Source organism: Eptesicus fuscus, chromosome 13 (assembly GCF_027574615.1).
Source record: "Eptesicus fuscus isolate TK198812 chromosome 13, DD_ASM_mEF_20220401, whole genome shotgun sequence".
In the NCBI taxonomy this organism is placed as follows: domain Eukaryota; kingdom Metazoa; phylum Chordata; class Mammalia; order Chiroptera; family Vespertilionidae; genus Eptesicus; species Eptesicus fuscus.
Window position 1 is genome coordinate 52,756,381 of NC_072485.1, and position 13,691 is coordinate 52,770,071.

The following is a 13,691-nucleotide window of genomic DNA, read 5'->3' on the forward strand; positions in this document are numbered from 1 at the left end:
GGTGCACGCTGCCTCCCCTGGCCCAGGGTAATTAAAAAGCCTCAACTCGACTTAAGAAGTGATAGCTTTGCAGCCGGAAGGTACCATTGGATTATGTACACCATTTTCAAGTACTATAAACGTCCATTCAAAGCTGTACCAATGAAAGTACAAAAATTTTTAATATGGTTTATCCAGGAAGAAGCAAAAGTATTCACTCCTCTAATATTGTTTATAAAGAATTATCTAAACACTTGCCGAAGAAGGGATGTGTTTTTTTACATGTATCAAATTGCATTTTTGTGTCTCGCTGGCAAATAAAGCGGTAACAGCTGTGCTGACTGGATGTGAGCTATTCTTCAGTGGAGATTTTTCATACATAAACAAATGGAAAAGTTGTACAAATATTCTCTGTAGCCAGCAATATCCTGGTCTGCCTTAATAGCCCATCCATCCCTGCTCCTTCCTGATGGTTGCGAATGTTGGGAAGTCCGTGCAGGTAGCTCCTCAGTGTCCCCCTGGCTTCCAGCAGCTTCGAGCCCAGCTAACAGAGGATGCTTGGTGCTCTTGCGCTTAAAGGTTTACATTTTAATGAATACACTTACTATATTCTTAATAATTTTTTTTTCAGAGAATGCACACCAATAATATAGATTCCCCACAGCTGCCAAAATGGAAACAGAGGAGTCCTGTGCCCATCTGGGAGCTTACTCATACTGCCGCTAAAATGGCCAAAAAAAAAAAAGAAAAAAAATTTTCAAAGTTAAATATCAAACTTTAAGAACAGAGAAACCTTGGTTTTCTTTAGAATGTCTATTAATTAGAACAAACTTAATATATGCATTGGGAGCATTTTGGTTTGAAAAAGGTATTTAAATTAGAAGGAATAATACCTCTATGCATATCTCTGAAACTCTAAAAATAAATGTAATTGTAATGACATTTACTATCCATTGCGAAATTCAAATGGAAAAATGGAAAAAAAGGGGGAAATTTGTATTTTAACATTTCACCACTATTTGATCTCCTGTATGTTTTAAATTTTCTTAGAGGTCACTGCCTCAAAATGTCTCAGAATCAAGTTAAATTATTTATACAGTGACAAAACATGTGTATTTGTGTGTGTCCAGATCACTGATATTCACTCAGGTTAAATATTTATTGCTTTTGAACAAAACATTTAAAAAATGAAAACCACAGTTTAAGTCTCTAATGTTTTTCGGCTTCTTTGCCGGCTCCCTTTGAGATTTTGTCACATCCTGACAGCTTAAATAGAACAGTGCCTTCTGTGTTTTTTCTTTTTTAAAGAGGAAACATGTTGACTGTAATGCTGCGTGTTGAATAAAATACGTTCAATATGTTGAGCACAATAATTCCAAACTGTATAATCCGCACGAGGCAAGCTTTACACTAATAGAACAAGGCTTGAGTTTAATCCTGAGAAACGGGAGGATCACGCCGGCAGTTCACCGCAAAATGGGCCTCTGCCCTGTGGTCTGATGTGTTCAGCTCGCTGCTATGAAATTTGAACTAGTCACATCGTATTAAAGTAAATGCAGTTTTATTTTACAACCTCTGAAGTTATCATTAGAGGCACTGTTCTGCACTCCATGAACTTCACACTCTGCGGGGGCTCACCCCCATGTCTGTGATGCGTTCGTTCAGAGGGACATGTGAACAAGAATAACTACCGCCGAAAACCGTAGGCTCTGAGCGTGTTTCCGAGTTTCAGAGCCACGTAGGAATTTAAGAAGACTGAGTAAGAAGGGGAGATAACGCTTGTCTCCGTGACTGCTGTGTCGCAGGGACCTCTCAGCGTTGCCAAATTCATAGTATTAACACATCCTAGAAATAGTTTTGTCTCTAAAAGAAGGTTTTTAGTCAGTCCTGCCCTGGCACCTTGTGGATGTCAGAACTCCCGAAAGCTAAATGCCACGCTCTGGGGCAGGGAGACGCAAAGGTGGTGACAAAGTCTCCCGTGGCAGCTTATATCTAACTTCTGCCAACCCGTCTCCCTTAGGGATCAAATGGTGCCCCTGCTTTCCACTCTTGGGACACTCGTGGGGTAGAAGGTCAGCCTCAGCGGCTGCACTCACCTAAAATTTTGCTAATGTTGGAGTTATGCATGTCGGGGAAGGCCTGAAGAATTTTCCTCCTCTCATCCTTCGCCCAAACCATGAATGCATTCATTGGTCGCTTGATGTGTGGCTCGCTGCTGGCCCGGCCACGGGCATCCCTGTAGACTCGTGCTTCAGCCACAGTGGCACCTCCTGTTGGCCAACAATAATACTGCTGTAGTTTAGCTGCAGAGCCATTCATTGCTTTACTTCCTGTAATGTCAGGGCAGGAAGAACAAGACGGGTGCAAAGCATTATTATCTGGATCACGTAACACGGCTTGCCGCCTGGTTCAGCTGCCTTCCCTAGGCCCTTCTCTCCTTTTTAAGGGACTTCTCGGAAGCAGAAGGCAGTTTCAAGTGACAATTCACAGGCCCTTCTGACATAGGCCTCAGAGACACACTGGGCAGCACGAATGGTGCGTTTTTATACATCTAGTACATTTTTAAAAACAATCCGCTGCAAGTGAGGATGAAGTAATGACGGGCATTATTTTATGCTAAACATTCCTGATGACATTCCTCTCTTTGAGAGCAGACCCTGACCTATCATTTTAGCCTCATTTGCCAGAAATTGAAGCCACTTCAGACTGCCTCTTTCCCTCCAGGAGAATCTCTTTCATGATATTGGGCCTTGGCCAGTGGCCTTCTCAGTGCCTGGAAAGAAGCCCCTTCTCCCACTCTTCACACTAAGTCCCACTCTGCCCTCAAGGCCTGTTCAAATGTGGTGTATCTCATGAATTAACTAAGTCAATAAAAATAGTAATTGAGCCATTACTGTGAGTTAGGTTTTAGGCCAGGTGCTGGGGATACAAAGGTGAATAAAATAGCCCCTGCTTTTAAGTAGCTCACAGTTCAGTGGGGCGACAGACCCCAAAAGACAATCGCCACAGTGTATAAGGTAAGTGCTTTATAACACTGAAGTAAACAGGGTTCCGAGAGGGCACCGGACAGGACAGCCAGCTAGTGCCCTAGGAGAGGACCTATCTAAGCTGAGACCTAGAGGATGAATAAGAATTAGCATGTGAGCGAAGACAAATGGGAAGGGACAGGAACAGCATCTGTAATGATGCCTCCAGGCTGCATTCATTTTGTTGCCTTTATGCTATATGCTTCAAAGTTATTACTTGTCTGTGTGACTATCTCTCTCTAATTTTTCTACTCCATCCCCAGGAATATGAGACCCCTAAAGCTGGTGTTTATGTGTACTCCCTCTTGTATCCCAGGATTTCCCACATAGTATATCTTTATTTAATGTAAAAGATGGTTTGGTCTTCAACTCAGATGCAAAAGTAGTAGACTAAAGGCATGCATTCCAAGGGTCCTGATATATTTTCCTGCTGTTTAAGGGTAGTTCTTTAGCATCCCCTACAAAACTGTGTCTAAATTTCTGACATTAGTTATATTTTCTGAAAAGGTGAGTCTAGTAACACCCTAGATTGAACGCTCCTTGAGGATATGGCAGGAACCGGCCTGGCTCCCAGTAAAGCACTTGGCATGTAGAGTTTCAATTAGTAACGTGTGTTAAATTAGTGAATGATTGAATAAATCAATGCAATGAGTGAACATAGCTCCCGCTTGCTGCCATGCACCAGCATGACACACTGATGCATGCTTCACGATGTGACAATGATGAAACATCTCCCCATAGATTGAGAGCTTCTCTAGTTAAATGTAGTGTTGGATGGACAGACAGCAAGTCAGCACTTCTACCACATAAAGCAGAAAACCTACTCCCAAAAGCTTAGAAGCAAAATATACATTAAAACCAACATTTTTACTTTCTGGACAAAGTAAATCCTTTCAGCTCAGTGGACTGATTATACAGGAACAACAGGACTCAATCAATTCCTGGCCCATCTCCTCCATTTCCAGATACCTTGATTGTGTAGAAATTCGTTTGTGTCAGATATAGGAATAAATCAGAACAACAAAGTACACTATTATTTGGCAAATATGGCCATAGTTTGTTGCAAACAAAAGACAGGATAAAAGGGCCGAACTGGGTGATAGTGTTAATTCTTTTCCAAACATGAAGGCGGGCAGAGGGGCCACTTTCTGAGGACCCTGCAAACAAAACCATTTTATAAACAGGCCTTCTTTTAGGTCTACTAGACAGAATGATCCCTTACATGAAAAGTCTCAGATCCCAAGATGCATAACTAATATGCTACCTTTTTGCCACCATACCCACAGTACATTAATTTCATTTAAAATGCACTGACCATACAGGATAAATTGATTTCACTTTATATGGGTTTGACAGCCATGTTTATTGTGCAGTGAAATGTAGTGTAGCTTCCAGCTGACAATATCCATCAACACGGGGCAATATGCTGACTGCTGGGCCAGATGAAGGCATACATTACTCTGGAAGTGAAACACTCATTCAGACACGACAGTGTCTTCTCCTGAGGATCACTACGGTAATTTATGATGCCCTCCGTGCCATTACTTTACAACTGACATGGATGTAGCAATTTATATACTTGCATGCATACACATAAAAGAAGACAGGCTTGTGGAGAATGCCATATGCAAAGACATTTCAATATTATTCTAAGTTAGTTACTATGCCACAGGTGATTGACATTGGAGATTTGCTCTTATTGTCATAGCTTTCTCTCCACCTCTAACAAACCTAAAATAGCCAGCTTTTATTCATTTAAAAGATGTATTTTCATTGTGAATAGGATGTTTTAATCTCCTACAAGCTAACAGGGATCATGGTGGATTTTTAGATTCTGTTTCAGTAGACCTTCTATTCCAGATCAATTGATTCTCCCAGATACATCACACATATGCCCTGTCTCTCCCCCTCAGTCCATTCCATTCTCTTAGCATATCCTTCCCACTCTCTTCTATCTTACTAACCTTCACGTTTTTTCCAAGGAAGAGGGTTCAGGTTTTACCCCACCTACTTGCCCTCCACTGACCTTGCCTCTTTCTCCCATAGTACATTTTGTCTCATGATACTGACACTGGATTAATTACACAGCAGATCTCTAGGAGTCACAGGAGTGCTCTAGGAAATTAAGAAATCCAAGCATGGTACAGAGTATAAAATACAAATTAGAAAAGAGAAAATAGAAAATGCTCTGTGTCATGCACACTTCTCTTTTTTCTTGCCTCCTCTTCTCTCTTCCAAGGGGAGTAAACTGAAAAAAAGAATGGGGACATTCCAAGGAAAACTAGGAATGTTGTGTCTATGAACCAAGATTTGGGAAGAAAAAGAGACTTAGCCTGGGAGATCATTTTTAAACTGAAGATCTGATCAGAATCAGAATTTTAAGAAAGTATTAAGAGGCCTCAAAATCAAAAGAATATTTAGAAAGTGTCCTTTAATTTCCCCAAACTTTGCTTTATGAAACAGAATGGTTAGAGAATAATTGTTGCAATAATAGAAATACATATTAAATTCAGAAATTTAAAAATGGATTCTATGAAAGCCCTTTTAAACACATAAAGAAAATTCTATAGAACACTAAAAGATTGTTTTCAAAAGGTATGCTATTAGTCTGAATATCTGAAGCCTAAAAATCCATGTTCTGTTTTAATTAACTTTAAAATCTACATATCAAGTGTGACTTCAAACTGCTTCATTCATTTTTGAAAATAACATCAAGGTGTTTTTTTTAAAGCCACTTTATCCTAAAATAGCCAATGCTCTGTGTCAGAATCCGGAATTGTCCTAGGGAATGTCTCACAATCTATAAGGCATCTTCTTGTACTTTTTCTAGCAGAGGAATCATTTATTCATGTTGTGTCTTCTCAAGGAAAGCAGTTGGAAGAAGCTTAGAACCACAGCTATGTACCTGGACTACTGCTTTCAGCTGATCCAAGAGTCTTTAATTACCAACAAAAGCATTCCTAAATGACAGTTGCTGAAGGGCCAGAGGTCAACAGAACCACATTAGGCACACTGGTCCTCTGTACTCCCAGCATTCCTGCTCTCTCCAACTTCGCCGAGGGGTTTGGATTGATTAATTCACCCTTCATCTCCCATATCACAGTTTGTGTAAAGGCAAACTTTCAGTGAGATACAGAAAGATCGTGTATGGGGAGAAAATAGAAATTATAAAGGAAAAGACTTCCTTAGGAATCTGAGATTTAAATGATTTAAAGAGAAGACAGAAAGTTGAGTTTTTCCAGGTGGGTTGGAAAGAGAGCCAGTTTAACCATCATAGCCTATGGCAATGGTCCTAAACTAATCCTAGAGAGGCCCCCTTCCTGGGTAAATTCCAAGAGTTATGTGAGTGAATGAGTAAGTGTTTGGTGTGTGCTTTTGTACACATAAAGTTCTCACTAAGGAGGAGCTTTAGCTAATTCTATAATGTGCCTGGTAATCATTTATGCATGCATTAAATTCAGCAAACACTTCTGACACATTTTAGGTGTACCCAGCATTGTGATCAGGTATTCAAAGAATAACAACACATGTGCCTTGCTTTTAAGAGATTTGGTCCAGTGAGGGAAACAGACACATAAAGAAAAAATTACAAAGCAGCGTAAGTACTAACAAAGGTAATTTTAATATACTATGACAGCAGATAAGTGAAGCTATTAATGATATTGGAATGGACAGAGATGTATATCAGGAAGGCTTCAGACAAGAACTGGTGCTTGAAAGCATCTTAATGGAAGAGTAAGACTTTACTAGCAGGTATGGATGTAAAAGCACTCCCGGCTGGAGAATCAGCATGGATGAAGGCACAGAGTTATAGTGAAAGCTTAGTAGGTTATGGGGAATAAAAAGAAGCTGGCTATGGCTTGGGCTTATAGAGAAAATAGAATATTAAGAGATGAAATTAGGAAAGTAAGCAGGGGCCAGATTGCTAAATACCCTTGAATGCCAAGCCAAGAATTGTTTAAGGTGATTAAGCAGGCATGAACAAATATATTCTAGAAGAGATCAAAATGAAAACTTAATGAGAAATTACCACTGAATGGTCTCAATGATCACTAGTAAATTGGTAATAAGGAACAGAGAAAAAGAAATCGAATAAATACCTCACAAGCCCATTACAACTTACACTTTGTCAGACAGAATGTGATCTATGCAAAATGTTGGCACAAAAGATTCTCTTCTGGGATCTAGTTCTGGTAATGGCAGAATAGCTTATGTCAGACTAACCCTCAAGCAGATAAAAATTACAAACTCTGGAAAAAATATGAAAGAGCAACCATTTGAAATCACTGGAGATTTACCAAAATTAAAAAGAAACTGGAAAGGATTCAATCCTAGAAAGAAAGGAATTTCACTGAAATCCTTTTTTTTTCATAGCTTTTCCATGAAGACACTCTGTAGTCTGCCTAGACTTCACAGTATCTTCTGACACATTTATCCAATTAAGACTGACTTTCTGTTTTCATTCTAGCTATTCCACAATTTCAACAGGATCAGCAAGTAATTTAACTGCCTTCTAACACAAAAATTAACATTCTTAATAAAGGAGGATAATGAAAACCAGAGTTTCCACAATGTACAATACATAATAAAAATTACTAGTTGTTCAAACAACCTAGAAAATGTGACCCAGAAACAAACAAACAAACAAAAAAAGGTCAACAGAAAGTGTAGCTGAGATGACTCAGACAGTGTAATGAGTAGACAAGCACTTTAAAGTATCCATCATAAATATGTTCAAGGATTTAAAGGAAAAGCTTGTCATAATGAATTTATAGAAAGGAGAGAGCTCAACTTAGAAATGAAATAAAAAATGGAAATTCTAAAACTGAAAAGTATATTTGAGATGAAAATTCACTGAATAGCCTTCACAGAGGTTTGGAGTTCAGATAAAGGGTCCATGAACTTGAAAATACATCAAAAGAAATTATGAATAGTATCAAAAACATTAAGGAAAAAAGCTGAAAAAGTAAAAAGAGACTCAATAATATGTAGAACAATATTAAGTATCCTAAAATACATGTAACTAGAGTTCCAGAAAAAGAGAAGAGGAAGTATCATAACTGAAAGTATTTGAAAAAAACACTGCCTGAAAATTACCTGAAGTGGGTGAAAAACATCAATTTATGGGTTCAAGACATTCAGATAAGCAGTTAGAATAGATACAAAGAAAATCATACCTAGACAGTAGTCAAATTGCTGAAAACCAAAGACAAAGAGAAAAGGACATACAAGGTAACAAAAATACAAATAATAGCTGATTAGAAACCACAAAAACTAGAAGACTATTGAACATCTTTAGAATGTTGAAAGAAGAAAAAAAGCTCAATTCAGAATTTTATCTAGTGAACATATTTCAAAAATGAATGTAAAATACATTTTCAAATAAATAAAAGCTAAGAGAATTAATTACCTGCAGAACCATAAAAAAAGTGGATAAATATGTGGAAAAAGTAAATCTTGATCTCTTATCACATACTACACTCAATAATTAATTCGAAATGAATCATAACAAAACCAAAGCAACAACTGTAACAATCCTCAAGGAATAAATAGGAGGATATTTTAGTGACCTTGGAATAGCAAAGATTCTTAGCTATGGCATATAAATCATGAAATGTACAAGAAAAATGATAAATTGAATTTTATTAAAATTAAGACTGCTCATCAAAAGTCATTGTTAAGGAAACCAATGTCAAAGCACAGACTGGGAAAAGATATTCACAATGCTCATATCTAACAAGACATTGTATCAAGAATATATATGCCCGGCCGGCATGGCTCAGTAATTGAGCATCGACCTATGAACCACAAGGTCACGGTTCGATTACATGGTCAGGCACGTGCCTGGTTTTGGGCTCGATCCCCAGTGTGGGGTGTGTAGGAGGCAGCCGATCATGATTCTCTCTCATCATTGATGTTTCTATCTCTCTTTCCCTCTCCCTTCCTCTCTGAAATCAATAAAAATAAATTTTAAAAAGAATATATAACATTGGCAAAATATGTTCTCCCATGAAGTGGGCTTTCTTGATGTTTTGTTGATGGTTTCTTTTGCTATAAAGATCTTCACAAAAACAAAAATAAATAAATAATCTAATTTAAAAATGGGTAGAAGGCTTGAATAAACACTTCACAAAAGAAAATATAGTTATGACCAATGAGCACTTGAAATGGAAATCCATATCATTAGTAATCAGGAAAATGCAACTTTAAACAACAATGATATACCATTTCCCACCTGCTAAAATGGCTTACTACATTAAATATTGGCAGGTAGATAGAGCAACTGGAACTCTAATGTATGGGTGTGAATTGGCATAACCATTTTGGAAAACAGTTCGCAGCTTATTATAAAGAAAAATACACCCAGCAGTTCTACTCCGAGGTACTCACCCAAAACAAATGAAAAACAGTTTTTAAGGAATACATTCATATAAGAACATCATTGCAGTTTTATTCATAATAACCAAAGATGGAAAATAATTGGAGAATAAACAAATTGTGGTATATACATATAATCGGATACTATTCAAAATAAAACTGTTTTAACTCTTAGTTTAAAAATAAAGATAGAATAAAAGAATCAAAGTAAAACAGAAAAACCAACCAACCAAACAAAAGTAATCTTTTTGGAAAGATTCTCTTTTCTGTCGATTTGACTGTATGGTATATTCAGGCCACTGTGAACTCAAAAAGATGGTCTCTTTTTCTAAAAAGAACCATTAAAAAGGGGAAAAGGGCTTATTAATGAAAAGAGACATGAATATATATCACTGGGTTGCTTGACAATCATAGTATTTTAAAGTACTTCAGTCTATCATCAGAATAGTTGATTTTCTCCTGTGGGATTTTGGAAAGAGTTAGGTAGATTGAATAGGCCCTATTTTGGTTAATAGATAATGATAGTAAGTGCATCAGAAACAAAAATGTTGAAGATGAAGGAATTTCAGAAAGGGACACGAACAGTTAGGAAACAAGGGTATTAATATTACGCACATCAGATAGTTTCACCATGTTCATCCTACCAAATCTATCTTAATATTATGGAGGCCTAATTCAGTATGTTGTAGACATGGCTGTAATTATGGAAGTTCTGCAACCTTTGCATTCCCGCTTCCTGCCAGAATGTGAGCTTACTTTCATTATAAGATGGCTGCTTAGAATTCCAATTTGATTTCTTCTTGTAAAAAAAAAAACAAAAACAAACAAACCAAAGTAACCAATTTGGCTATCCTAGTAATTTACTTGACAGAAAAATACATTTCATGTTTGAGCCAGAGCCTTAATCATTAGGGAAAAGAAGTGTTCATCTTCTGTGAAGAAGGGATGCCAGGGTGGAAGAGGATGGTTTGTTCTCTATGCCTTTTATAAAAGACTAGCAGCCCATCGCGTGATGTTGCGCACAGTAGGGAACCGCGCTGCTTCCACGGGAGCCGTGCGGCTTCTGTGGGAGGTGGAAGCGAGCGTGGGCTCCAGGAGGGAGCCACACTGCTTCCGTGGGAGGCGGGCCCGCTGTTTCCTCTCTGGCCTGAGCTCGGCTGCGGAGGCTGTGGGCCACCGGCACCCCTGTCCCCCAGAGGCCCTCCGTGGCCGGGGTGTTGCCGCGGTGATAAAGCAAGCTTCCCGCCCCAGCAGCTCTGTGCCAGCTGCCCAGAGGCCCTCCGTCGCCACAGCGACGAAGCAAGCATTCCACCCGGTCGCTCACGCTGTCCGCTCTCAGCGGTAGCCCCCCCAGGACTGGGGGACTCTGGCGAGGCTGAGGGGACTAGATGCCACCATCCTGTGGCTATGGGTGCTGCCATCTTTGTGATGGAGTGATGGTTAATTTGCATATTACCCTTTTATCAGATGGGATTAGCTAGATAGGTTAGCAGGTGTCATGATTTAAAGAAGGTGAATTCAAAATATGGATGGTGTAGTTTTTCTGAGCTGAAGGTTGGCAAAAGAATAGAAACCAGTGGTGCAAAAAAAAAAGATGAATTACTTATGGTACTTTGATTAAGGTGTAAATTCTTCATTTGTCCAATGTAGGGGAAAGCCATAGGCGAATTTTCATTTCCCTGTTTTTATCTTAAGGTTCTTTAATTCCACTACAAACAAATATCATACTTACCTCAAGTATTGAACTTATCTGTACCAAGAAATTCACTGAATAAACTAGAGAGATAGGTAGGTAGGTAGGCAGGTAGGTAGATAGATAATAGATAGATGAAAAAAGAAAGGAAGGAAAGAAGGAAGGAAGGAAGGAAGGAAGGAAGGAAGGAAGGAAGGAAGGAAGGAAGGAAGGAAGGAAGGAAAGGAAGGAAGGAAGGAGAGAGAGAACACGTTGGAAACAGACATGTCACTAATCAGAGTACCAAAGTAATTCTTTAAAGAACAATTTACCTTTTTAACTACACTAGGTCAAAGATCAATTTATAGGACAGAAACACTAGGTATGTTGTGTTACATGCTGTTAAGTCGGCTCTGACTCCTGGCATCCCTTATGAATGAGTGATGTCCACAATGTTCTGTCCTCAACAGCCCTGCTCAGCTCCTGTGGACGCATTCCCATGGCTTCTTTTATGGAGTTAATCCCTCTCATATTTGGTCTTCCTTTTCTCCAGCTGCCTTCTATTCTCCTGAGCACTGCTGTGTTTTCCAAAGAACCCTACCTTCTCATGATATGCCCAAAGTAGGACAGCTTCAGTTTTGCCTTTTTTTTTTTTTTACATATAATAATATTTACAAAGTGCTTTCAGTAAATACATCATTTCTTTAATCCTCTTTATAATCCTTTGACATGGGCAGAAGGGTAGATATATTTGTCCCATTTTACAAATGAAGAAACCAAGGTTCAGGGAGTTATGTTACCTTGCCCTGAAATAACCAGTTGCTAATTATTGCTACTAAGCAGCAGAGCCAGACTCAGAGCCTCCGTCTCTCACTTCCCGTATGGTGCATTTCTCCTACACCAAAGCTACCCCCATTCAGTGATCTGAAATAAGTCTGAGTTTTAAAGCCCACTGTTCCTTTAACAGAACATTACTTTCCCCCTGTAAGGATGCCATTTCCCTGCACAGCTAAGCACATTAGAGGAGCCCATTACCAGTTATGAAGTTCATGCCACTATCTAATTGGTCACTGAAATACTGTCCCACCAGAGATGCAAGAGCATGCAAAGAAAAGCACTAAGGATTGAAAATATAGCAGGGACTGAAACGATGCTAAATTAATGGATTCCTTGGTTGCAGGATTAGGAGCAAGTGTTATTGTGAATAAGGCTTCTATTTTTTCCTATTGGAAACTCCATTCTCTTAAAAGATCAACAAGAAGAACCAAAAGGGAATTCCCTAAGGTCAGCTCTAAGGAAACATAAACCTCTAATTCAATAACTCTGCTACTGCTCTGGAAAAAAAAAAAAAAAAAAGGCTTTATTATTGCAACATCCATATGGAGCCAATTGGACATTAATGACTAATCAATCCCTCCCCTTTCTATTCTACTTAAAGTGTCACAAACCATGTTTAGATTAGCCCATTTCCTGCTTAGGATTGCTCAAGATGTCTTTTGTTCTTTCAGGACCAGCCTGATGGAGGCAGCTTAAACAAACACACGACCAGAGTGGCGCAGGAGTTATAAAGTGCCATATGTGAATGAACAAAGGGGCTATACTAAGGCCTTTTGTGGTATTTGTTAATGTTTTTCATCTGAGCTTAAAAAGGCTTAATGACTTTGTGGTGAGCTGATGCATGTGGCTCGTGGCTTTACAAAATGAAGGAAATTCTAACCAGTGATATACCAGTCAGTGTTTTCAAGAGTCTCTTGCTTTCAGTTTTGGTGCCTGTGTTTACTTTTTTTTTTTTTTTTAAGATTCTCAAGTTGTATTTGCTTTACACAGAGCCCTTTACCTTGTTTCAACTATAGGATCCAAGGGCAACTGGGATAACTTATGTGATTCTTTATTTTAATGGTCTGAAAGTAACAGAGAACATCAAATACTCCACTTACTATCTATTTGGTATTTGTATGCACAGGAGGAAGGCTTACAAGCTGTTGAACCAGGCGAAAAGGCAGCGCTTACATCGGAACCAGAGACTACTGTGGATGAAATAAGACAATAATAGGTCTGGCTTCCTAAGTTTTCAAAGAACCAGGCTCAGATTCAAGTCGATTCCCTGGGAGAAGACAGAGGCTGGTGAAAAGCTGGGGGACTAAATAATTCATGTGGCTCAGCAGCTTCTGGCTTCATCCAACTCAATGCACTACCCTAGACTCTACATGAAATTAAGAAGCACAAACCAAGATGAAGCAGATCTCAGCGTTGGTTAACAAAGATACCACTAAATCCACTGTCTTGTTTCCATACTTATCTCATCAACTGCCTCGGCCTCACTGTCTCTGCTGGCTGACTAGCCTTCTAGCTTTAAAAACTATTATCAAAATTAATGTAATTGGTCTCTTTTCTTCATTTCATTTCATTTATTCTAGGGAATCTGCCTCTTATTAGAATGAGAGATGTAGATCATGGGTACAGTAGAAAGTAATCTTTTATTCGGTTGGGAATACAGAAATAGACAATATTAAAAGGAGATGGCTCAAGGATTTGGGGAAACCAACTCATTTTATGGTCCACCAAAACGTTTTTGCCCGAGAATCTGGTGAAAGTATTTGAAAGCTATCTAATATTTGTAGGGTTTGAAAGATTTT

General features: G+C 38.8%; 1 protein-coding gene across 2 annotated transcripts in view; it reads right to left on the bottom strand.

Annotated features, from left to right (window-relative positions):
• The window catches only part of SOX6 (SRY-box transcription factor 6), a 557,752-nt gene that overhangs the window by 12,054 nt on the left and 532,007 nt on the right, over positions 1 to 13,691 (bottom strand). For both annotated transcript variants that reach the window (XM_054724743.1, XM_028159941.2), the window contains one exon: positions 2,076 to 2,309. In XM_054724743.1, the coding sequence (XP_054580718.1) occupies positions 2,076 to 2,309 (234 nt within the window). The remainder of the gene's footprint in view (positions 1 to 2,075; positions 2,310 to 13,691) is intronic.